At 46.5% G+C, this 26,447-nt stretch overlaps 1 protein-coding gene across 1 annotated transcript in view; it reads left to right on the forward strand.

The window, feature by feature from the left end:
* Positions 1 to 20,247, forward strand: part of LTN1 (listerin E3 ubiquitin protein ligase 1) — a 745,678-nt gene extending 725,431 nt beyond the window's left edge. The window contains exon 28 of the mRNA XM_029579179.1: positions 18,116 to 20,247. Coding sequence (XP_029435039.1) covers positions 18,116 to 18,178 — 63 coding nt within the window. The 3' untranslated portion in view covers positions 18,179 to 20,247. The remainder of the gene's footprint in view (positions 1 to 18,115) is intronic.
* The last annotated feature ends 6,200 nt before the right edge of the window (positions 20,248 to 26,447 follow it).

Below are 26,447 nucleotides of genomic sequence, written 5' to 3' on the forward strand. Positions count from 1 at the left end.
GCCTTAACCTCGAGCCATTTCCATGCCTTTTGGTCACCCTTCTCTGTACTGTCTCTTATGCATTCATATCTTTTTTTGAGATGCAGCAACCAGAATTGAACACACTACTCAAGGTGCACTCTCACCATGGAGCGATACCAGACATTGACATTCTTCATTTTATTCACCATTCTCTTCCTAATAATTCCTAACTATCGGCTCGATACTGTAAGGCCGCGGTAGAAACAGTGCGGCAGTGTCAGGCGCACCCTTCCTCCCCGCACGCACAGTTCTCTTGACCTAGCGCCTGATACTCTCTTCTAATTGCATGCAAATGCATGCCGCGGCTGTGAAGCGTTAGGGAAGGGTTATGCCCGCGCAACCCATTTTACTGTATAGGCACTTAATACAGCGCCTATACAGTAACCTGGGTGCGCTGGTACCTGTCATTTCAAATGTCATTTGAAATGACAGGCACCAGGAAGTGTAAAAAACAAAATTTTTAAATACCTGTCGGAGGGCCGCGTGGGTCCAGGCGGCCGGCGGGCGGCGGGATCCGGGGGGCGGGTGGTCGCGTGTTAAATCTAGGCCGCGGGCGGGTGGGCGCCTGTTCCAGGCGGCGGCGGCGGGGGCGGGTGGACGCACGTTAGTTTCAGACGGCCGGCGGCGGGAGCCGGGGGCGGGTGGTCGCGTGTTAAATCTAGGCCGGGTCTCACAGACGCGCATTCATCCAGACGCGCGCCTGTGCGACCCCTGCGATTCGGTGCTCAAGGCAGTCACATGCCGTGACGTCACGCCTTGAGCGCCGAATCGCAGGGGTCGCACAGGCGCGCATTCATTCACTCATCCAGGCGGAGGAGCCGGCTGCTTTCGCCGCCGGCTCCTCCGCCTGGATGAATACGCGTCTGTGCGACCCGGCCTAGATTTAACACGCGACCACCCGCCCCCCGGCTCCCGCCGCCGGCCGCCTTGACCCACGCGGCCCTCCGACAGGTATTTAAAAATTTTTATTTTTTTTTTCTGACAGGTTTTATGTGTCCCACAGCATTACATTTTCTCGATCATCTCTGTATCGCTTTTTTTTTATTGTGTTTTATTGTTTTTGAGTATCTTAAGCGGTGTCGATGGATTTGTTACTAGACTCACAGTCCTAACACCTACTAGGGGGAGGCGGTAAACTAACACGTTAAGGCCGCGGCAAAACAGCGGGTTACTAAGGAGATAATATCAGCGCCCGTTACAGTATCGGAGGGGAATAGCTAATTCCTTCATTATACAGCTAATTCGTTCATTTACACATCATATACATGCTGCGTGCGGAAAGGGTTATGTGTCTATTTTACGAAGCGCTAAGGACGCGTGAAACTGGAGACTGTATCGCTGGATCGCCTTACTTGTCTGTATTGTGCGCTCCCAGCACGTTACAGACGGGGAATCTTTAACCGCACGTTACTGTATCGACCTGATTGTTTGTTTTTTGATCGCCACAGCACACTGATGTATTAACCATTATGATGACCAAACCTTTTTCCTGGGTAGTAACTCCTAATATGGAGCCTAACATTGTATAACTACAACATGGGTTATTTTTTCCCTATATGCATCACCTTGCATTTGTCCACGTTAAATTTCATCTGCCATTTGGATGCCCAATCTTCCAGTCTTGCAAGGTCCTCCTGAAATTTATCACTATCCACATGTGACAACTACTTCGGCAGAAAGAAAGAAAATGGCGCAAAGCCCCCTCACCGGCCTCAGTCTCTGACTACAAACGTACACTCCACCAATACAAAAACAGTATACAGAAAACAAAAAGAGACTTCTATGCCCGTCAGGTTCATCACCTCATCTTTGACTCAAAAGCTTTATTCGCCTTCGTCTCTAATCTCACTAAACCTATCACTCCGGATATACCACCAGAACTTTCTCAGACCAAAGCAGACGAATTGGCTCTTCATTTCAGCAAAAAAATCTCTGACCTCATCAATCAATTGCCACCAACCACTAGCTCTCAAGATTTCACACACATTCTCCCTAACAAAGATATCCAACTTAACGCATTCGAACCCATCACTGTCACAGAAATACAATCGGTGTTGAAGAAAATGAAACCTTCATCACACCCCTTTGATCAAATTCCTTCCAAAATGCTACTTCTCATTCCTGATACTATATCAAAATCACTAGCCGAAATTATAAACTGTTCACTGTCCCAGGGTATCTACCCAGAAGAACTAAAAACAGCTTCAATCAAACCCCTCTTAAAAAAACCAAATCTAAATCCAAGCGATCCCAATAACTTCCGCCCTATTTCCAACCTTCCATTCATAGCCAAAATAATGGAAAAATTGGTGAATACACAACTCTCCAACTACTTGGAAGATCACGGAATTCTATCTCCAAACCAATATGGCTTTCGTAAAGCTGCAAGCACAGAAACATTACTTCTTTCACTCTCAGACTTCCTCCTCTCCGGAATAGACAAAGGCAAAGCATTTTTACTAATCCTCCTCGACTTCTCGGCGGCCTTTGACACCGTCAACCATCACCTCCTTCTAAAACAACTAGCTAATATCGGAGTTACAGATACTTCACTAACATGGTTCAAAACCTTCCTGGAAAACAGAGGATATAGGGTTAAAATTCATAATACAGAATCACAATATCACCCCTCCACCAGAGGGGTGCCACAAGGTTCATCCCTTTCACCCACTCTATTCAATGTATACCTGCTACCTCTTTGTCAACTATTAACAAAATTAAAACTGAAACACTTCCTCTTCGCTGACGACGTACAGATTGTGATCCCTATAAAAGAATCTATCAAGATAACAATGGAATACTGGGATAGTTGCCTATTAGAAATCAAACACCTCCTTAACAGCCTTAACCTAATCCTTAATGCGTCGAAAACGGAATATCTCCTTATAGCACCTGAAAACAACAACACACTTTCAAAGCCTCCAACCATTCTACAAACCACACATGTAAGAGATCTAGGAGCCATCTTAGACAACCGTCTTAGCCTCAAACCATTCATTAACAAAACTACCAAAGACTGCTTCCACAAATTACATATTCTGAAAAGAATAAAGCCACTTTTCCACGCGCATGACTTTAGATCAATCCTACAAGCAATAATCTTCTCCAAACTAGATTATTGCAATTCTTTACTACTAGGCCTCCCAGCTTCCTACACCAAACCTCTACAAATGGTACAGAACACTGCAGCCAGAATCCTCACAAACTCCAGGAAAATTGACCACATCTCCCCCATCCTCAAAGACCTTCATTGGTTACCGATCCACTTCAGAATTATGTACAAAACCATCATGATTATCTACAAAAACATCCATCAACACACTCAACTCGACCTACAAATCCCTTTTAAAAAACACACATCTGCCAGACCCATCAGGGAACACTACAAAGAATCACTACAGGTTCCACATGCCAAAACCTACCACCACAAATCCTACAGTTCAAGAGCTCTCTCATCTGCAGGTCCAATCCTTTGGAACTCCATCCCCCCGGACTTAAAGACAAGAACCATGCGCTCTAACTTTTAGGAAAAGACTAAAAACTTGGCTTTTTAAAAAAGCATTCCCAGAACTGGATTAAATTCTCCACCCATCAGCATAAACACAAAAGTTAGTGAACTGTAACAAAAACCCACTAACTTCACACGCAGTGACAACAACATATTATTATACTTCACAACAATTCATATTTTGTCAATCTTTCCTACCCATCTATATTTTATAATTTTATACATATTTATTAATTGATACAGTTGGCTAAAATGTTTATATTCTTTCTTTAATTTCCTCCCCTTTCAGATCCTAGTTATTTTTCCTTGTTTTTTTGTAACTTTCTCACATCCTTGTTAAGTTTCTTATTATATTTGATGTCGAATTGGGAAATGTTTCTACCATGTTACTCTCTGCAGTTATTCACATTGTTAATTGTAAACCGGGTTGATGTGATTCATATCATGAAACTCGGTATAATAAAAATAATAAATAAATAAATAAATAAATGTGATTAAACTAATCAGAATAATTTTGTATCATCTGCAAATTTGCTCACCTCACTCATCATTCCCCTTTCCAGATCATTTATAAATATATTGAAAAGTACCAGTCCAAGTACAAATCCCTGAGGCACTCCACTGTTTACCTCTTTCCACTGAGAAAACAGAACATTTAATCCTACTCTGTTTCCTGTTTTGTAACCAGTTTGCAATCCATAAAGTACATTGTATCCTGTCTCATGACTTTTTAATTTTCATAGAAACCTCTCATGTAAAACTTTATCAATTGCCTTCTGAAAATCCAAATACACTACATTTACTGGCTCATCTTTATCCACATGTTTATTAACTCCTCCAAAAAAAAAAAAAAAAGCAAGTTTGTGAAGCAGAACTTCTCTTGGGTAAAGCCATGCTCGTTGTGTCTCATTAAACCTTGTCTGTAATTTCTGTGATTTTGTTCTTTAGAATAATTTCCACAATTTTCTCCGGCACTGAAATCATGCTCATTGGTCTGTTGTTTTCCAGATCACCCTTGGAGCACTTTTTAATTATCAGGGTTACATTGGCCACCTTCCAGTCTTCAGGTACAATGGACAATTTCCTGTCATGTAGCCAGATGGACTCAGAACAAATGGGTATAGTGTGCTCGTGCTAGCAGTTGGAGATGGATCTGACGTCAGCACGGGTACATATACCCCCACAGGAAGTGAAGCTCTTCAGTAATTTCCGTCTCCAAAGCAGTTTGGAGAGCCTGCACGCTCGCTGAGCGTGCTTCCAATCTACTTTTCTACTTTTATTACTAAAATCGTTACAGGAACATCGAGCCCCGCGCTCCTGCAGTGATACCACTGGTCCCTCCCCCAGTTGAGCTTCCTGGGGTGAGTTCCGTGCTCCCTCGGAGGTTTAGGCCTCGGTCCTGTGACCGAATCGCGGCAAGGACCAAGCCTGCGGGCTAAGAGGCGCCTCGGTCCCAGCGTGGACCTGGGAGGCAGCGGGTGCATTCCTCAAGCGCGGTGGTGACGGTACTTCCCCTCTCCCCCGCAGCCGGAGACCGCCTGGGTTCTAGCCGGGAAGCGCCGAGGATCAGGTAAGGCGCACAACTTTTATTTTTGGTCTCCGAAGTCGAGGATCGGTGGCGTGGCCTGTATGCGGCACGCCGCGGTGGTCGCCATTTTGTTGGCCCGGTTCAGGTATTGAGCGCCCATGATAGGCGCCTGTATTGAGCGCATATTGCTGACTGCATATTATTGTGCGCATATTTTGCGTGGCGTATATTGCTGCCCGCATATTATTGAGCGCATATTCTGTTTAATGTATATTGCTGACTGCATATTATTGAGCGCATATGGTATTAAGTGTATATTGCTGACCGCATATTATTGAGCGCATATGGTGTTTAGCGTATATTGCTGCCCGCATATTATTGAGCGCATATTCTGTTTAGCGTATATGGCTGCCTGCATATTTTTGAGCGCATATTCTGTTTAGCGTATATTGCTGACTGCATATTATTGAGCGCACATTGTATTAAGCGCCTATTGTATTAAGCGCATATTACTTTAGCGCAATGGACCAATCGAATGCCCCGGTGGCCCAGGCGGCGGCGCCTCATGATTCCGGTGTGAAAGCTCATGGCTTCTGTTCAGCATGCCAGCGAGGAGCCACGCACAGCGAGGAGCCAGACTCCCTTTGTGCCCAATGTGAGGAGGCAGTGGGAGCCTCAGGCCAGGACCAGTCTCAACCGAGGTTTGTGGATAGTTCTCCAGGGGCCACCCCGGATCTCGCAGGCAGTCTCGAACAGCCGGGAATCCCGGGGGATCTGGTACCTAGGCGACTTGAGACCACCTCCATTTCATGGGTGGATCTCTTTAAGGGGATCCATGCCTTTGTACAGATGCAGTCTGCTTCCCATCCAGGTCCTGCTGTTACAGGGGCTGCTGCTCCTGTCGCTGCTCCAGCGGACCCTGCCCCTGGACCTTCGCGCCCTTATTGTGGGCGAGCGCACCCGCCTCCGGGCAGTCCGGTTCAGGCGGACCCTGATGTCTCGGAGACCGAATCAGAACCCTCCGAGGAGGGGGAACTTCCCTCGGGGATGGAGCCATATCGAACCATGAGGCGGTTCTTTCCCAAGGATGATCTCTCCGACCTAATTTCTCAGTGCCTGGCGGAGTTGGATATTTCAGGGCCCGGCTCTGCGGTGCCACCTACACAGAACCCTCTGCTGGAAGGTCTTCGTCCTTCAGCCCGCCATTTTCCCTTCTTGCAAGCTGCACAGCAACTGATAGATCTGGAATGGGCTGCACCAGCGGCCTCCTTCAAAGGGGGGCGGGGCCTGATAGGCATGTACCCCCTGGATCCAGCTATCAAGGAGATGCTGGCATGCCCTCAGGTGGATGCCTTAGTTAGCGCTGTGGTCAAGCGCACTACCATTCCAGTTGATGGGGGGGGGGGCGGCCCTCAAGGAGGCTCATGACAGGCGACTGGACGCCATCCTGAAACAGATATTTGAGGTGGCAGCTCTGTCTTTGCGAATCGCAACCTGCTGCACAGTGGTGACGCGCTCCTGTTTGTCACAAGTTAGGAACAATGCTCTGGCAGCGGACATGGAGTCCTCTCTCTCGTTCCTCACGGATGCCGCTTCCGACCTAGTCCGTACAACAGCTAAGGGGATCTCATCTTCTGTGGCTGCCAGGCGGCAGCTCTGGATACAGAATTGGTCTGCTGATGCTCCTTCGAAGACACGCCTCACCAGAATGCCCTTTAAGGGGTCCTTCCTGTTCGGCAGCGACCTTGATAAACTGGCCAGCACATGGGGTGCTTCTCCCATACCTCGACTCTGAGAAGACAGGTTCAAAAGGAACCAGCGCGCCTTTCCAAGGCCCTCCAGAGGCAGAAGTTCTCAATGCTTCAATCCCTATAGGGGTCGCTACCAGGCACCTCGTCCTCAGGCCAGGAACCAGTCCTTTCGGCCCAAGCAGCAGAAGAGAGGAGCCGGCTTGGGCTCAGGTCTTGGCCGCGCCTCCCAATGAGATTCAGCCGATCCATCTGGAGGACGGGGCCATAGGGGGCAGGTTAACCCTCTTCTACCCCAGATGGGTCGAGATTACGTCGGACCAGTGGGTCCTCGCCATCATCCGAGAGGGGTATTATCTGGACTTTCATCACCTCCCTCCGGACAGGTTTGTGGTATCTTCCTGTCCCACACACAAGAAGGCAGCATTGGAAGCTACCCTGGCGAGGCTCCTGTCCTTGAAAGCCATCATCCCAGTACCTGCATGGGAAGTGAATTCGGGACACTATTCCATCTATTTCATGGTACCCAAGAAAGGGGGCACCTTTCGGCCCATACTGGACCTCAAGTCAGTAAATCGATATTTAAGGGTCCCGAGGTTTCGCATGGAAACTCTGCGCTCCGTCAAGACCGCAGTACAGCCAGGAGAATTCCTCACGGCCTTAGACTTGTCAGAAGCATACCTGCATATCCCGATCCATCCGGATCATCAGCGCTACCTACGCTTCAAGGTTCTAGAACGCCACTTCCAATTCCGGGCTCTGCCCTTCGTGTTGGCCACGTCCCCGCGGACCTTCACCAAGGTGGTCGTAGTGGTGGCAGCGGCACTCAGACGGGAAGGAATTCTGGTCCATCCCTACCTAGACGACTGGCTGATCAGGGCGAAATCCCGAGAAGAGAGCCATCGGACAACCGACAGAGTGATCGCCCTTCTGGAAAGCTTGGGCTGGGTAATCAACCTCAGCAAGAGTTGCCTACAGCCTTCCCAGTCGCTGGAATACCTGGGAGTACAGAAGCCAGCAATTATCTCTGGAGATCGCCCCGCTGATGGCTTGGGCAGAGGCGAATCTTCGGGACATCTCCGCCGTCCACATTGCCGGGAAGGACAACACCACGGCAGACTTCCTCAGCAGAGAAAGCCTAAATCCGGGAGAGTGGCAGCTGTCACCCACAGCCTTCCAGATGATTGTGGATCACTGGGGGATTCCGGACATGGATTTACTGGCGGACAAGTCCAATGCTCAAGTACCCAGATACTTCAGCCGCAAGCGCGACCCATTCTCGCACGGAATCGATGCCCTGGTCCAGCCATGGCCTCCAGGGGCTCTGCTATACGCCTTTCCTTCGTGGCCTCTGCTGGGCGCCATCATCCACAAGATTCAGCAACACCGAGGCCTAGTGCTTCTAGTGGCACCAGATTGGCCAAGAAGGCCCTGGTACGCGGACATGAGATGACTACTGGCAGGGGAGCCTCTTCCCCTGCCTCCTCTCCGGGACCTTCTACGTCAAGGTCCCATCCTCCACGAGGATCCAGCTCAATTCTCTCTTATGGTCTGGCCATTGAGAGGGCTCGACTAAAGAAAAGAGGTTACTCGGAACCAGTGATAGACACACTCCTTCGAGCCCGCAAGTTCTCCACATCCCTCACCTACGTCAGGATTTGGAGAATGTTTGAAGCCTGGTGCGATACTCATGGCACCAATCCACATGCGACTACCATCCCTATGGTTCTGGATTTCCTGCAGGATGGGCTTCAGAAGGGCCTCTCCCTCAGCTCCATCAAGGTTCAGGTGGCTGCGCTGTCTTGCTATGGTCCCAGGAGGGATGGCAAGACCATTGCCAGGCATCCAGATGTTTCTCGCTTCCTGACAGGAGTCAAGCACATTCGTCCGCCACTGAAGTGGCCAGTGCCTTTGTGGAACCTCAATTTAGTTTTGGATTTCCTCGCGGGATCCACCTTCAGGCGCCTTCGGGGCCTGTCTCTACGTTCTCTCACTTTGAAGATGGTGTTCTTGCTGGCTGTATGTTCAGCACGCCGCATCTCGGAGCTACAAGCACTGTCTTGCCGGGATCCTTTTCGCAGACTCACTCCTGAGGCTATCCATCTTCGCACAGTTCCATCCTTGCCTAAGGTAGTCTCACGATTTCACCTCAACCAGACCATATCCTTGCCAACTACGGCAGGCCTGAAGAACTCAGAAGGAGGGCGTTTGCTACACCATCTCGACATTGGCAGATTGCTGCCCAGATATCTGGAAATGACAGAAACAGTACGAAAGACTGACCATCTGTTCGTCCTTCACAGCGGGACGAAACAAGTAGAAGCGGCCTCTCGGCCCACCATCGCCCGCTGGATTAAAGAAGTCATCAGAGCGGCCTATGTGGAGGCCGGGAAGTCACCGCCTCTACAAGTCAAGGCTCATTCTACCAGAGCCCAAGCAGCATCTTGGGCGGAATCTAGGATGTTGTCGCCTGGATGTACATCCCATTTGTTCTGAGTCCATCTGGCTACACGACAGGAAATTTATTTATTTATTTATTTATTATTTTTATTATACCGAGTTTCATGATAGGAATCACATCAACCTGGTTTACAATTAACAATGTGTGTAAAGGCAGAGCGTAACATAGTAAAAACATTTCTCAATTTAACATCAAATATAGTATGCACTTAACAAATATAGTAACAATATTTAGGATGTGAGACAGTTACAATAAACAAGGAAAAATAACTAGGATCTGAAAGGGGGAGGAAATTGAAGAAAGAATATTAACATTTTAGCCAACTGTATCAATTAATAAATATGTATAGTATTATAAAAATATAGATGTGTAGCAAAAATGACCAAATATGATGCTGTTGTGAAGTATAATAATATGTTGCTGTGAATGCGTGTGAAGTTAGTGGGTTTATTATAGTTCATTAACTTTGTGTTTGTGCTGATGGGTGGGGAATTTAATCCAGTTCTGGGAAGGCTTTTTTAAAAAGCCAAGTTTTTAGTTTTTTCCTAAAAGTTGGGGCGCAAGGTTCTTGTCTTAAGTCCGGTGGGATGGAGTTCCAAAGGATTGGACCTGCTGATGATAGAGCTCTTGAACTGTAGGATTTATGTTGGTAGGTTTTGGCATGTGGAACCTGTAGTGATTCTTTGTAGTGTTCCCTGATGGGTCTGGCGGATGTGTATTTTTTAAAAGGGATTTGTAGGTCGAGTTGAGTGTGTTGATGGATGTTCTTGTAGATAATCATGATGGTTTTGTACATGATTCTGAAGTGGATCGGTAACCAATGAAGGTCTTTGAGGATGGGGGAGATGTGGTCGATTTTCCTGGAATTTGTAAGTATTCTCGCTGCTGTGTTCTGTACCATTTGTAAGGGCTTGGTGTAGGAGGCTGGGAGGCCTAGTAGTAGAGAATTGCAATAATCTAGTTTGGAGAAGATTATTGCTTGCAGGATTGATCTAAAGTCCTGCGCGTGGAAAAGTGGCTTTATTCTTTTCAGAATATGTAATTTGTGGAAGCAGTCTCTGGTAGTTCGGTTAATGAATGGTTTGAGGTTAAGACGGTTATCTAAGATGGCTCCTAGATCTCTTACGTGGGTGGTTTGTAGGAGGGTAGGTGGCTTTGAGAGTGTGATGTTTTCAGGTGCTATAAGGAGATATTCCGTTTTCGACGCATTAAGGACCAGGTTTAGGCTGGTGAGGAGTTGTTTGATTTCTAATAAGCAACTCTCCCAATATTCCATTGTTGACGAGATTGAATCTTTTATAGGGATCACAATCTGTACGTCGTCAGCGAAGAGGAAGTGTTTAAGGCTTAGTTTTGTGAGTAGTTGACAAAGTGGTAGGAGGTATACATTAAATAGGGTGGGTGAAAGGGATGAACCTTGTGGCACCCCTCTGGTAGAGGGGTGATATTGGAAATGTGGAGATTACTTACCTGATAATCTTGTTTTTCTTAGTGTAGACAGATGGACTCAGCATCCCACCCAGCTGCCTGTATACAGGGGTTTCACCAATTCAAGGTAATCCTTCTCACTTCTTACATGAGTGCGTCCACTCTACCAGGTGTCGACGCCTTCCGGTTGGGAATGCTGGCGGTCTCCAGCTACTATCAATCGGTCAGGGGAATCCTGTTTTACACTATTTCATTGATTGTCAGCACACGTCTATCCATAACAGCTTTTGCAAGGAAGATTACTGAAGAGCTTCACTTCCTGTGGGGGTATATGTACCCGTGCTGACGTCAGATCCGTCTCCAACTGCTAGCACGAGTACACTATACCCATTTGTTCTGAGTCCATCTGTCTACACTAAGGAAAACGAGATTATCAGGTAAGTAATCTCCACATTTTAATGATAGGTTACAAATTACTAAGTAATAAATCTGAAATTTCATTTTTGAGTTCTTTCAGAACCCTGGAGATTTGCTACTCTTCAGTTTGTCAATCTGGCATTCTACATCTTACAGGTTCACTGTGATTAGGTTCAGTTCTGAATCATCACCCTGGAAAACAAGTCTCTGGAACAGGTATATCCAGAACATCTTCATTTGTAAACAATGAAGCAAAGAAATTATTTAATCTTTCTGCAATGGCCTTAACTTCCCTGAGTGCACCTGTAACCCCTTGATCATCTAACAGTCCAACCAACTCCCTTGCAGGCTTTCTGTTTTGGATATAGTTTAAAACATTTTTCTTATGAGTTTTTGCCTCTATGCCCACTTCATTTCAAATTGTCTCTTAGCCTGTCTTATCAATGTTTTACATTTAACTTGCCAATGCTTATGCTTTTTCCTATTTTCTTTAGATAGATCCTTCTTCCAATTTTTGAAAAGTTTTTTTTGGCTAAAGTAGTATCTTTCACTTAATCTTTTAACAAGTTGGCAGTCTTCCACTTTTCTTAGTGCATGGAATACATTTGAATTATGCTTCTAAGATTGTTTAAAAATACTATGTCTATCCCTGTTGTACTCAAGCTTTGTAGCAGAACCTTTCAGTTTTTTCTAACAATGTTCATTATTTTATCGAAGTCTCCCATTTGAAAGTTTAGTGCTAGAGCTGTACATTTTCTTATTGTGCCCCTTCCAGTCATTAAGTCAAATTTGGTCATGTTGTGATCATTATTGCCAAGCGGCTCCATCACCGTTACTTCTCTCACAAAATCCTGTGTTCCACTAAGAATTAGATCTAAAATAGCTCCCTCTGTTTTTGATTCCTGAACCAATTGCTCAATGAAGCAGTCATTTATTCCATCCAGGAATTTTACCTCTCTAGCATGTCCCAATGTTACATTTAGCTAGTCAACAATTGGGGTAACTGAAATCTCTCAATGTTACTGCATTGCCAAATAGGTTAGCTTCCCTTATTTCTCTTAGCTTTTCATTGTCCGTCTTATTGTTTTGGCCAGGTGGATGGTAGTATACTCCTATCACTATACTCTTCCAAAATACACTTGGGTTTTCTACTAATAAAGATTCTGCTGTGCATTTAGTCTCTTGCAGGATTTTTATCCTGTTGGACTCTATGCCATCCCAAACATAAACTGCCACCGCATCCCCAAGTTGATCCACCCTATCATTGCGGTGTAATTTGTACCCTGATATAGCACTGTCTCATTGGTTTTCCTCCTACCAGATCTGAGATGCCAATTATGTCTACCTCTTCATTCATGCTAACTCTTCCATCTTACTTCTAAGACTTCTGACATTAGCATTTAGGCATTTTAAAGTTTTTTTTTGTTTGTATTAACAACTTTTCAGTTGACAGGGATAGTTTGGAATCTTTTAGCTCAGGTGATTCTTTACTTATAGGAACATGAACTACTTTAATGGAACCACTCTATTGGGATGTCCTAACTCTCCTGTTTCATTAGTATTCTTTGAAGCTACCTCCCTCTGAACAATGCACTGCTGAGCAACTATCGGCTTTGCCCTTTGTTCTAGTTTAAAAGCTGCTTTTTAAAGGTAAGTGCTAGCAGCCTGGTTCCACCCTGATCAAGGTGGAGCCTTTTCCTTTCAGAAACCCCCCCCCCCCCCTTCCCCAAAAGATTGGCCAGTTCCTTTTAAAACTGAATCCCTCTTCCCTGCACTATCATCTGATCCATGCATTGAGACTTTGGAGCTCTGCCTGCCCCTAGGGACCTGAACAGGGAGCATTTCATGGAATACTACCCTGGAGGTTCAGTATTTCAGCTTTCTACATAAAGCCTAAATTTGGCTTCTAGAACCTTCCCCCCTTTCGCACTGAGGATATCTCCCCAAGGCCTATTGCCCAGGAGGGAAGGGTTAGGTCGGCCGTCATAGTTGGTGATTCGATTATTAGGAATGTAGATAGCTGGGTGGCTGGTGGGCGTGAGGATCACCTGGTAGCATGCCTACCTGGTGCGAAGGTGGCGGACCTCACATGTCACCTAGATAGGATTTTAGACAGTGCTGGGGAGGAGCAGGCTGTCGTAGTACATGTGGGCACCAACGACATAGGAAAATGTGGGAGGGAGGTTCTGGAAGCCAAATTTAGGCTCTTAGGTAGAAAGCTTAAATCCAGAACCTCCAAAGTAGCATTCTCTGAAATGCTCCCTGTTCCACGCGCAGGTCACCAGAAGCAGGCAGAGCTCCGGAGTCTCAATGTGTGGATGAGACGATGGTGCAAGGAAGAGGGATTCAGTTTTGTTAGGAACTGGGGAACCTTTTGGGGAAGGGGGAGTCTCTTCCAAAGGGATGGACTCCACCTTAACCAGGGTGGAACCAGACTGCTGGCACTAACCTTTAAAAAGGAGATAGAGCAGCTTTTAAACTAGAACAAAGGGGAAAGCCGACAGTCACTCCGCAGCGCATGGTTCAGAGAGGGATATCTTCAAAGGATACTAATGATGCATTAGAATTAGGGTATTCCGACAGTGAGGTTCCAATAATAAGAAAAGTAGTCCAAGTGCCTCTAACTAAAAACTCACCTGAGCTAAAAAATTCTAACTTATCCCTATCAATTAAAAAGCAGAATGAAAATACAAACAAAAAACAAACTTTGAAATGTTTGTATGCTAATGGCAGAAGTCTAAAGTAAGATGGGAGAATTAGAATATATAGCAGTGAATGATGACATAGACTTAACTGGCATCTCAGAGACATGGTGGAAGGAGGATAACCAATGGGACAGTGCTATACCGGGGTACAAATTATATCACAATGACAGAGAGGAGCACCCGGGAGGCGGTGTGGCGCTTTATATCCGGGATGGCATAGAGTCCAACAAGATAAACATCCTGCATGAGACTAAATGCAAAATTGAATCTTTATGGGTAGAAATCCCTTGTGTGTCGGGGAAGACTATAGTGATAGGAGTATACTATTGTCCACCTGGTCAAGATGGTGAAACGGACAGTGAAATGTTAAGAGAAATTAGGGAAGCTAACCAAATTGGTAGTGCGGTAATAATGGGAGACTACAATTACCCCAATATTGACTGGATAAATGTATCATTGGGACACGCTAGAGAGATAACGTTCCTGGATGGAATAAAGGATAGCTTTATGGAGCAATTGGTTCAGGAACCGACGAGAGAGGGAGCAATTTTATATCTAATTCTCAGTGGAGCACTGGACTTGGTGAGAGAGGTAACGCTGGTGGGGCAGCTTGGCAATAGTGATCATAATATGATCAAATTTGAATTAATGACTGGAAGAGGAACAGTATGCAAACCCACGGCTCTAGTGCTAAACTTTCAAAAGGGAAACTTTGAGAAAATGAGAAAAATTGTTAGAAACGATTACCGGCATGGTTAAAAGGGGAGGTGAAAGAAGCTATTTTAGCCAAAAGATCTTCATTCAAAAATTGGAAGAAGGATCCAACAGAAGAAAATAGGATAATGCATAAACGTTGGCAAGTTAAATGTAAAACATTGATAAGAAAGGCTAAGAGAGAATTTGAAAAGAAGTTGGCCGTAGAGGCAAAAACTCACAGTAAAAACTTTTTAAAATATATCCGAAGCAGAAAGCCTGTGAGGGAGTCAGTTGGATCGTTAGATGATTGAGGGGTTAAAGGGGCACTTAGAGAAGATAAGGCCATCGCAGAAAGATTAAATGATTTCTTTGCTTCAGTGTTTACTGAAGAGGATGTTGGGGAGGTACCCGTACTGGAGAAGGTTTTCATGGGTAATGATTCAGATGGACTGAATCAAATCACGGTGAACCTAGAAGATGTGGTAGACCTGATTGACAAACTGAAGAGTAGTAAATCACCTCGACCGGATGGTATACACCCCAGAGTTCTGAAGGAATTAAAAAATGAAATTTCAGACCTATTAGTAAAAATTTGTAACCTATCATTAAAATCATCCATTGTACCTTAAGACTGGAGGATAGCTAATGTAACCCCAATATTTAAAAAGGACTCCGGGGCAATCCGGGAAACTACAGACCGGTTAGCCTGACTTCAGTGCCAGGAAAAATAGTGGAAAGTGTTCTAAACATCAAAATCACAGAACATTTAGAAAGACATGGTTTAATGGAACAAAGTCAGCATGGCTTTACCCAAGGCAAGTCTTGCCTCACAAATCTGCTTCACTTTTTTGAAGGAGTTAATAAACATGTGGACAAAGGTGAACCGGTAGATGTAGTTATACTTGGATTTTCAGAAGGCATTTGACAAAGTTCCTCATGAGAGGCTTCTAGGAAAAGTAAAAAGTCATGGGATAGGTGGCGATGTCGTTTCGTGGATTGCAAACTGGCTAAAAGACAGGAAACAGAGAGTAGGATTAAATGGACAATTTTCTCAGTGGAAGAGAGTGAGCAGTGGAGTGCCTCGGGATCTGTTTTGGGACCCTTACTTTTCAATATATTTATAAATGATCTGGAAAGAAATATGACGAGTGAGATAATCAAATTTGCAGATGATACAAAATTGTTCAGAGTAGTTAAATCACAAGCAGATTGTGATAAATTGCAGGAAGACTTTGTGACACTGGAAAATTGGGCATCAAAATGGCAGATGAAATTTAATGTGGATAAGTGCAAGGTGATGCATATAGTGAAAAATAACCCATGCTATAGTTACACAATGTTAGGTTCCATACAACCTAACCTACAACCTAAGGCTACAACCAAGAAAGAGATCTAGGCATCATAATGGATAACACATTGAAATTGTCGGTTCAGTGTGCTGCGGCAGTCAAAAAAGCAAACAGAATGTTGGGAATTATTAGAAAGGGAATGGTGAATAAAAAGGAAAATGTCATAATGCCTCTGTATCGCTCCATGGTGAGACCGCACCTTGAATACTGTGTACAATTCTGGTTGCCGCATCTCAAAAAAGATATAATTGCGATGGAGAAGGTACAGAGAAGGGCGACCAAAATGATAAAGGGAATGGAACAGCTCCCCTATGAGGAAAGACTAAAGAGGTTAGGACTTTTCAGCTTGGAGAAGAGACGGCTGAGGGGGGGGATATGATAGAGGTGTTTAAAATCATGAGAGGTCTAGAACGAGTAGATTTGAATCGGTTATTTACTCTTTCGGATAATAGACTAGGGGGCACTCCATGAAGTTAGCATGTGGCACCTTTAAAACTAATCGGCGAAAGTTCTTTTTTACTCAACGCACAATTAAACTCTTTAATTTGTTGCCAGAGGATGTGGTTAGTATAGCTGTGTTTAAAAAAGGATTGGATAAATTCTTGGAGGAAAAGTCCATTACCTGCTATTAATTAAGTTGACTTAGATAATAACCACTGCTATTACTAGCAATAGTAACATGGAATAGACTTAGATTTTGGGTACTTGCCAGGTTCTTATGGCCTGGATTGGCCACTGTTGGAAACAGGATGCTGGGCTTGATGGACCCTTGGTCTGACCCAGTATGGCATGTTCTTATGTCATGCATCTGGGGTGTAGTAATCCAAAAGAGCTGTATGTGATGGGTGATAAAGGGTTGTTGTGCATGGAGCAAGAGAGAGACCTTGGGGTGATAGTGTCTAGTGATCTGAAGATGGCAAAGCAATGTGACAAGGCGATAGCTAAATCCAGAATAATCTTGGGCTGCATAGAGAGAGAAATAACCACTAAGAAAAAGGAGGCGAGACCTCACCTGGAGTACTGTGTTCAGTTGTGGAGACTGCATCTCAAAAAAGACAGAGACAAGATGGAGGTGGTACAGAGAAAGGTGACCAGAATTGTGGGTGGTCTCCATCAAAAGACTTATGAGGAGAGTTTGAAGGACCTAAACATGTATTCCCTGGAGAAGAGGAGGTGCAGGGGAGATATGATACAAACCTTCAGATACCTGAAAGGTTTTAATGATGCACAATCAACAAAAAAAAACCCTTTTCATTAGAAAGAAATCAGTAGAACTAGGGGTTACAAAATGAAGCTCCAGGGAGGAAGTTTCAGAATCAATGTCAGGAAATATTTCTGCACGGAGAGGGTGGTGGATGCCTGGAACGCCCTTCTAGAGGAAGGCAAAAACAGTAAAAAATTGCAAAGAGGCATGGGACAAACACTGTGAATCCCTAAAGGCTAGAGGATAAGAATGAAGAAAAGAGTGAATGGGGTAACTTGTTGGTATGGAGGTTACTACCCTAAACCAATAAGCCTTCATACTGTTGATGCAACTCCATCATTGCTCTCTGCTTCAACGGCAGGGGGAAAGGGGGAATTAGATTCAGACAGCAACCAAAAAGGACATGGAATTTTACAGCCTGGTAAAACAAATAAAAATGGGGGTAACTTGGTGATATGGCTATTACTATCATTAACCAATAAGCCTGATACTTTTGATGCAACTCCAACATTACTGTCTGCTTCAACAGCAAGAGGTAATGGGAATTGGACTCAAACAGCAACCAACAAGGGCCCTGGCTTTGACGGTCTGGGAAACTGATAAGTAAAGGGGGACTTGTATAGCACAGTAGATACTCATATGGTGTGATAGATACTACCATAAGCTTGCTGGGCAGACTGGATGGACCATTTGGTCCTTTTCTGTCGTTTCTATGGAGAGCAGGTCCTTGCTACAAGTTCACTTCCTGCTACACCAGAGTGACCTTTCTCATCCAAAGCTCACCAGTGCTGGAGTTGGGGACTTGACTACCCTGTCCTTGAAGGTCACCTCTGTCTGCCTAGGCTCCTCCACGTCTGCCACTCTAGCCTCCAGAGATCAGACTCGTTCTCTGAGAGCCACATTCTCTTAGCACCAACAGGTAAAAAAAATCATACATGGCCCTCTTTATAGCAGTAAAATTGACTGAATAACTTTTTTGTTGAACAGCATTGATGTTTAGTGTCCATTATATTGTATTTCAGCTGTTTTTTTATATATTTTTTTTCCTAGTACAAGTGGTTTACATCTAGCAACAAATCAACATGCCCACTATGTCGTGAGACTTTTTTCTGAAAAGGAATTGCATTCCATAGAAAAGCAGATGGGAGGAAATGAAAAGTGTGGCATTGTGCTCCTTTGGGAATCGTCAGTGCACATGAACTTCACTAATTAATGCGATCTACCCCAGAGTCTGCCCCTCTTCCCTATGGGACTTCTAAGTTTATTTCATTTGAACAGGAGACAGAAGGAGGAACTATCCCTTTTGAAGAAATCAAATCTATTGATCAATGCAATTTTTAAATAAAAATGTCGTCTAAAATAGTTGTTACTGTATTGTTGGTTTAGAAGCTCATCAGAATATGAGCCGTTATAATAAAGCAATTCTATGCTTAAACATCGATGTGGCAAAATATACAATTAAGAAGATAAATTTTACACCTGGTCATATTGTGAGGTAACATTTTCTGTACCACTGCTGGAAGCATGATATGTTAACATGTTCAAAGTCCACGGAATATGGCTTATTGGACAGCATTAACATTCCATTAGATTAATGGCAAGATAGATCCTATAATTGGAGACTAAGAACTAGGAACATCTGCATTCAGAACCTCACTACTGTTAACTTTTTTCTTTGGTGAAATTTCTTTGTTTACTTGGGTCCTCAGTTTACTAAAGTGATTGGATAAAAAGTTTAATTTAAGTGATATTACCTGCAGCCACAGGCAATATACCTCCAAAGCATGCAATCCCATGGAATGTACAGAGATAAAATTTAGGGCTATACATAGCTAGGGAAATACATTTGCTAAAGCTTTCATCTGTAATGCTGCAGTAATACCCAAACCAAAAATGAGAGCATCTGGTGCTATGGCAAGAACACTTAACCGATAAAACATGATGCCAGGGGTATTAATTTTATTAAAATATGGATTTAAACTGTTTGAGCAGCAAGCTTTAGTGGGCTTTTATTAATGCAAAGCCAATTTGAATCCAGCAGCTAATTAACTGATACTTCATTTTAGGATTAAATTATATCGCAGCTTCAAAAGGTTTCATTTACTCCCACACACTTTTCTTTAATTTTTACATGCTGTAATAAAATAAATAATGATGTGTACTCCAAAATCATTCATATTGTATAAAACTTTGATCTAAACTGAATATATAAGGAAGGCAATTTCCAAAGTTATTTAAAAAATGCCGTCATAATTGAAGGGTGAGACCTTCCAATCCTGCTGCAATGGGGAAAAGGAAGCAAGTTCAAAAAAGTTCCAAGTTGGCACCTCAGTGTGACCTGACAGAATCAGCACCAGTACCTGTAAACCACCAGTTTCTCTCACTCACTTTTCTCACCAGTGACCCAACAAGTCCTTTTCCTGCACAGCGCTGCTTTCAGACATTGCCTGGATTACACATTGGGGGCCTGAACAAGCTCCAGACAGAGCATGCACAAAGCTCTGAATAGGCAAAAGGAAATGCCCCATCCCCCTCCCACAAGCAGGCTCCCTTCCTACTCTGGCTTATTCCCAGCTTTTAGGGGGCAGAGAGGCGCCACCATGCATACCTGCGGTCCATCCATCCACCTATAAGCCGAAGCAGTTCTCTGTGGCTCCTCATCTGACTGAGGCACTGTGGCTGAACTCCTGTACTGTTCTCAGAGTCTTACGAGAACAGCACAGGAGTTCAGGCACCATGTTTCTCACACTCAGAGCCTAGAACTGCAGGAAGAAAATGGAGCAATGGCAGATCGTCCTCCTTTCATGAGCATCCCACTTTGGTGCTTCCTTCTCTCTCCATCTCCCAGAATAAATTCTTCAAATAGGTAAATTCTGTGCTTTGGAGGAATTCTACACAAATTCTGCATTGCTCAGTTGCATAGTATTACCCCAGGAGTGTAAATAAATACCTGACATTAAATTCAAGATGAAAACTAGATTACATGCAATTTAACATACATACTGATAGTATCGGCGCACAGATGATGTGAGATCATTGTTAATAAACTGATGCTATCACAAGGACTCAACAGTAAATGCATTTGTATAACTTTTCTTAATCAGTATGTTTAACATTTTTGTTAGTGAATAAGAATTAATGTCCAAAATGGCTTTCAATAAAACTGGATATTTTCAGATTTATACGTTAGCTCAAGTCAAATTCTTGGTCTAGTATATGTGCTGCTGAGCATGATCAGATGCTTGCCCATACACAGCTGGTTCCCTGTACGTACCAGGATCAGTCCAGACAGCTGGGTTATGCCTCCCCTCCAGCAGATGGAGTCAGAGAGAAAACTGAAGACACCCCCTAGATATACCGGTGTACCACCTGCGATCCTACAGTATTTTCTCTGACTCTAGCAGATTGAGAGGCATAACCTGCGGTCCTGTCCTGGTCAGGTTGTTTGTGCTGGGAATTGCTCTTTTGACTGGAACAAGTGGTTGCTTACCTTCTGGTCTTTGTTGCTCAGTGTTGTCCGTTAGTCAGGTTTGTCGGTTTTGTTTGGCGCAGCGACAGCGCATAGCTAAGTGGCGGGGCAGGCACAGAGGGCATTGCCCTCCTTGAGTTCCCGGATTGGTGTGTCCCAGTAGGTTGGGGGAGAGATTACCGGTGGGCCGGTCACCCTCCCCCCTATGTACCAGGGTCCCTTACCCTGAAGGGGGTTTTGTGAAAAAAAAAAAAAAAAGTTTAAAAGTTTGACTTTCCTGCTCCGGAGCCACTTAAGGCCTGTTTGTGACAGGCAGTGAGCTCTTCTTTACAGCCCCGGCCTGCCGTGCCTCTGTGGACTCCGGAGGGGGTGGCTGTGTCACCCAGCGCGCATTGCAAGCCACATTTTCTTACCTCCTGCATTTTGGCGCGCTTTTGCTGACTGTCCCGTTTTCGGCCTGGGATGCCGCGATCTTCGGCCTGCACGGCCTGCGGGGGGCGGGGGCGCAACTCTCCCGCGAGGGTCTCTGCTCCCGATGTCTTCCCGGGGGCGAGGGACCCTCACGGGGGCCAAGTGCTGCCCGCAGCTGCTTCTCTCCTTCTTCTTCGCGGCAGAGCAAGCCGCCGGGCTCGCGATCTTCGGCCCCTCCTCCCTCGGGGAGGAGGGCGGCGGCCATCTTGGCCACGCGGCAGTCGGAGCTCTCAGCGTCGGAGGAGGGTTCCTCCCCTCCTCCCTCTCCGCCCGATCTAAGGTCGGAAACACCGCCCGTTTTGGAGGAGGTTGCAGCCCCTCCCCCTTCTGGTGCAGGTAGGACAGATTTAAAGAGGTCGGTGCCTTTTTCGGCAGAATTTGTGCTTTTAATGCACAAAACTTTCTTGCAGGCAGAGGCAGGATGGGAAGCTGAAGGCCCCCCCCCCTCCCAAACTTCCCAGGATTGTGGGGGATCAGGGGAGCGCGGGGAGCGCGGGGACTAGTGACCCTTGTCCGCGGGATCACGGGGACCAGGGGGCTCATGACCCCCGTCCACCGGCTACAGGAAACACGGGGGCTGGTGACCCCAGCCCGCGGGGGGGGGGGGCACAGGTCATGGGGACCAAGGTTTCTTGCCAGATCCTCAGGGGGACCCGGATTCATTCGTAGGGAGCGATCAGGGATTAGTTGAAGGGGACGACCCCCAGGTGCGCCGCTTATTCGGCAAGGAGGAGTTAGGATTTTTAATCCTTCATGTCCTGAAGGAGTTGGAGCTTTCGGCCCTGCATCAGGAAGCGGACACCTCCACGGGGGACGTGGCTATGGCGGGTCTGAAGGCCCCCCCTCAAACTTTTCCTTTTCATCATAAGGTGTTACAACTTGTTTCCAAGGAATGGGAGGACCCAGAAGCTTCGCTGCGAGTGAGCAGGGCCATGGAGAAGCTGTATCCCCTACCGGCGGACTCCCTGGATCTCCTAAAGACCCCCTCGGTGGATTCGGCGGTGACGGCCGTAGTCAAACATACCACCATCCCTGTCACGGGGGGATAGCTCTCAAAGATCTTCAGGATCGCAAGCTGGAGATATTGCTGAAGCGCATTTTTGATGTGGCGGCCCTAGGTGTCCGGGCAGCGGTGTGCAGCAGCCTCGTGCAGAGGGCCAACCTGCGCTGGGTTCAGCAGCTGCTTACTACGCAAGAGCTCCCACCCGGCGAGGCGGAGCAAGCCAACTGCGTGGAGGCTGCAGTTGCCTATACAGCGGATGCTTTATATGATTTGTTGCGGACCTCGGCTCGTATTATGTCCTCCGCAGTTTCCGCGAGACGGTTACTGTGGCTCCATCGTTGGTCGGCGGACGCTTCCTCCAAGGCACGCCTAGGTTCCTTTCCTTTTAAGGGTAAGCTATTGTTTGGTGACGAGTTGGATCAGCTCATTAAGGACCTGGGAGATAATAAGGTTTACAAGTTGCCAGAGGACAAGCCGCATCAATCTCGGTCTTTTGGAAATGCCAGAGCTCGTTTTCGGGGTCAGCGACGGTTCCGAATGGGGAGAGGTGGCTCCTTTTCCCAGAAGCAACCAGCGAGGTCCCAGTCTTGATCTTCTTCCTTTCGTGGCAGGTGGCCTCCCCGCGGGGGGGCTTCGCAGAGTTTCGCTTCCAACAAGCCAGCTCAATGAAGGCGCGCAGGCCCACTCCTCAGTTCAGTTTATCGGGGGTCGGTTGTCCTGGTTTTGGGAGGAGTGGGTCAAAATAACTTCGGATCAATGGGTCCTCGACGTTGTGCGCCACGGTTACGAGTTGGATTTTGCACGTCCCCTCCGGGATCTCTTTATGATATCGCCATGTGGTCCCCTGGAAAAGCGGCTGGCAATCGCTCAAACACTAGGCCGTTTGCAGACTCTGGGGGCGGTGGTGCCGGTCCCGCCGGCCCAGGACGGGTCGGTATTCCATATACTTCCTGGTTCCGAAAAGGAGGGCACGTTCAGACCAATCTTGGATCTCAAGGAAGTGAACAAGGCTTTACGCGTGCCTCGATTTCGTATGGAGACGCTCAGGTCTGTTGTTGCGGCCGTTCACAAGGGAGAGTTTTTGGCTTCTTTGGATCTAACCGAGGCATATCTTCACATTGGCATCCGAGAAGGTCATCAGAAATACTTGAGGTTCATGGTAATGGGGGACCATTACCAGTTTTGTGCCCTTCTGTTCGGATTGGTGTTTACCAAGGTTCTCGTAGTGGTGGCAGCTTCCCTACGTCGTCAAGGAATCCTGGTACATCCCTATCTCGACGACTGGCTCATTTGGGCGAAGTCGGAAGCAGCGTGCAAACAGGCGATTTGCTTGGTGGTACAGCAGCTCCAGTCGTTGGGTTGGGTAGTCAATTTTGCGAAGAGCCAACTGGAACCGACCCAACAGTTGGAATTTTTGGGCGCCCGATTCGATACCTTGTCAGGCAGGGTGTTTCTGTCTCATCAACGCATGGTCAATCTAATGACACAAGTGCGGAACCTGATGGACCAGCAGAAGATTCCTACGGCATGGGATTACTTACAGGTCATTGGTCATATGGTGTCTATTCTGGAGATGGTACCGTGGGCTTTTGCGCATATGCGACCGTTACAAAGGGCTCTCCTCTCTCGCTGGGATCCCAGATCCGAGGATTACAGGCTGGAGTTACCTTTGCTGGAACCGGCCCGTTCCAGTCTCTCTTGGTGGCTAACCCCAGACCATCTTCTACAAGGAGTGGACTTGGAGCCTCCGTCTTGGATGGTGGTGACAACTGATGCCAGCCTGTACGGCTAGGGGGCAGTGTGCCAGTCCCGAGCGGTTCAGGGGACATAGTCTGCGCTCCAGTCCACCTGGTCCATCAATCGCTTGGAGACCAGGGCGATACGTCTGGCCTTGCGTCTCCTCCTCCCGGTTGTGCGCGGTCAAGCAGTACGCATTTTGTCAGACAACGCGACCACGGTGGCGTACATAAACCGACAAGGCGGCACAAAAAGTCGGGCAGTGGCGTTGTTATGGCCTGGGCGGAACGTCATTTATCATGCATCGCGGCCACCCACATCGCAGGGGTAGACAACGTTCAGGCGGACTACCTCAGTCGGCAGCATCTAGATCCAGGAGAGTGGGAGCTGTCGGTGGAAGCAATGAATCTCATTGTTCAGCGTTGGGGGGTTCCGTGATTGGATTTGATGGCGACTCGGCTAAATGCGAAAGCGGCGCGTTTCTTCAGTTGCAGACGGGACCACGGCTCGGAGGGCGTAGATGCCTTGGTACTTCCATGGCCTCGTCGTATACTCCTTTATGTTTTTCCTCCGTGGCCCCTAGTGGGGAAGGTATTAAGGCGCATAGAGTTCCATCAAGGTCTGGTTATTCTAGTGGCTCCGGAGTGGCCGCGTCGCCTGTGGATTGCGGATCTCGTCAATCTAGCAGTGGATGGTCCACTGCGGCTGGGCCATCTTCCAAATCTTCTCCGTCAGGGTCCGGTATTTTTCGATCTGGCGGATCGCTTTTGTCTGGCGGCTTGGCTTATGAGCGGAGGCAGCTAATGAAGAAAGGTTATCCGGACGCGGTGGTTTCCACTCTTCTGCGGGCGCGCAGATCTTCTACTACGCTTACGCTAGGGTTTGGAAAGTTTTTCACACCTGGTGTGGTGCTCTAGGTATTGCGCCCCGACGTACCTCTGTGGGGCATATTCTTACGTTCCTTCAGGACGGTCTGAAGAAAGGTTTGGCATACAATTCGCTTAGGGTTCAAGTGGCAGTGCTGGGGTGCTTGAGAGGTAAGGTCGAGGGGTTCTCCCTTGCATGTCATCCAGATGTTGCTCGTTTCTTGCGAGGCGTTAGGAACTTGCGTCCTCCGGTGAGGGCTCCCTGTCCTACCTGGAACTTGAACCTGGTTCTCCGTGCTCTGTGTTCGGCTCCCTTTGAGCCTATTAAGACGGCTTCGCTGAAGGACCTAACTTTAAAGACGGTTTTTCTGGTGGCCATTTCGTCAGCTCGTCGTGTTTCGGAGCTGCAGGCTCTTTCGTGCAGGGAACCGTTTTTGTGGATTTCGTCATCGGGAGTCTCCTTACGCACCGTTCCATCCTTCTTGCCAAAGGTGGTTTCGGCGTTTCATGTTAATCAAACAGTAGAATTGCCTTCCTTTTCGGAGGAGGAGCTGCAGTCTTCTCAAGGTCGAGAATTGAGACGTTTGGACGTCCGTCGGGTTCTCCTGCTGTACTTGGAGATTACTAACGAGTTTCGCAGGTCAGATCATCTCTTTGTGTTGTGGAATGGTCCCAAGAAGGGGCTTCAGGCTTCAAAAACTACTATCGCTCGCTGGTTGAAGGGCGCGATTGAGTCAACGTATATTGGCTGTGGTAAGCCTGTCCCTGACGGACTTAAGGCTCATTCGTTGCGTTCTCAAGAGGCTTCGTGGGCAGAGAATCAGTTGGTGTCTTGCCAAGAGATATGCAGGGCGGCCACTTGGAAATCTTGGCATACGTTTGCCAGACATTATCGCTTGGATGTCCATGGTCCGCCTGCGGAGTCTTTTGGAAGCAGCGTCATTCGAGCGGGACTCTCGGGGTCCCACCCCAGTTAAGGCGGCTTGGGTACATCCCAGCTGTCTGGACTGATCCTGGTACGTACAGGGAAAGGAAAATTAGTTCTTACCTGATAATTTTTGTTCCTGTAGTACCAAGGATCAGTCCAGACGCCCGCCCAAGTTTTCTGGGAGTCCGCTCGTATTTGAGATTTTTCGATGACAGATTATTTTTACAGCTGGTTGACAAGTTTCGACGGTAAGTTGTCATTGTTTTGTGTTGTGCTACACATTTTATGTTGTCATGGTTGTTGTCATGCTTGTTCATTGTTGTTCCTCAAGGAAGTTTTTGCTTGATCTGGTCAATAAGTTACAAAAATATATATATCAATAAATTTGACAGTGGCTACAGTGGTCCTGTCGTTAATTCTGCTTTGATATCACATATACTGAAGGATCGTAGGTGGTACACCGGTATATCTAGGGGGTGTCTTCAGGTTGGTGTGCATGCTTTTCTCCACTAACCATGTTGTTACATACACGCATAAGATTAGCACAGGAAAACACGTGTATTTCTTAGCATTCAGATAGGTCAATCCACACCAGTGGGTTATGTACCTCTACCAGCAGATGGAGATGGAGCAAAGCTGATGTCACGGTACATATACCCCCTGCACTGACATCAGCCTGCCAGTATTCTCCAGCAAATGGTGGATGTGCATCTCCCTACCTTGAGATTGCTTTAAAAAATTTGTTGAAGGAGAAAAAAAGGAAACTAATATGTCCAGCTCTCCTGGGATAGGAGGCGATGGCCTTTCATGGATTACAAACTGGTTAAAAGACAGGAAACAGAGAGTAAGATTAAATGGTCAATTTTCCCAGTGGAAAAGGGTAAACAGTGGAGTGCCTCAGGGACCGT

Source organism: Rhinatrema bivittatum, chromosome 15 (assembly GCF_901001135.1).
Source record: "Rhinatrema bivittatum chromosome 15, aRhiBiv1.1, whole genome shotgun sequence".
NCBI lineage: Eukaryota > Metazoa > Chordata > Amphibia > Gymnophiona > Rhinatrematidae > Rhinatrema > Rhinatrema bivittatum.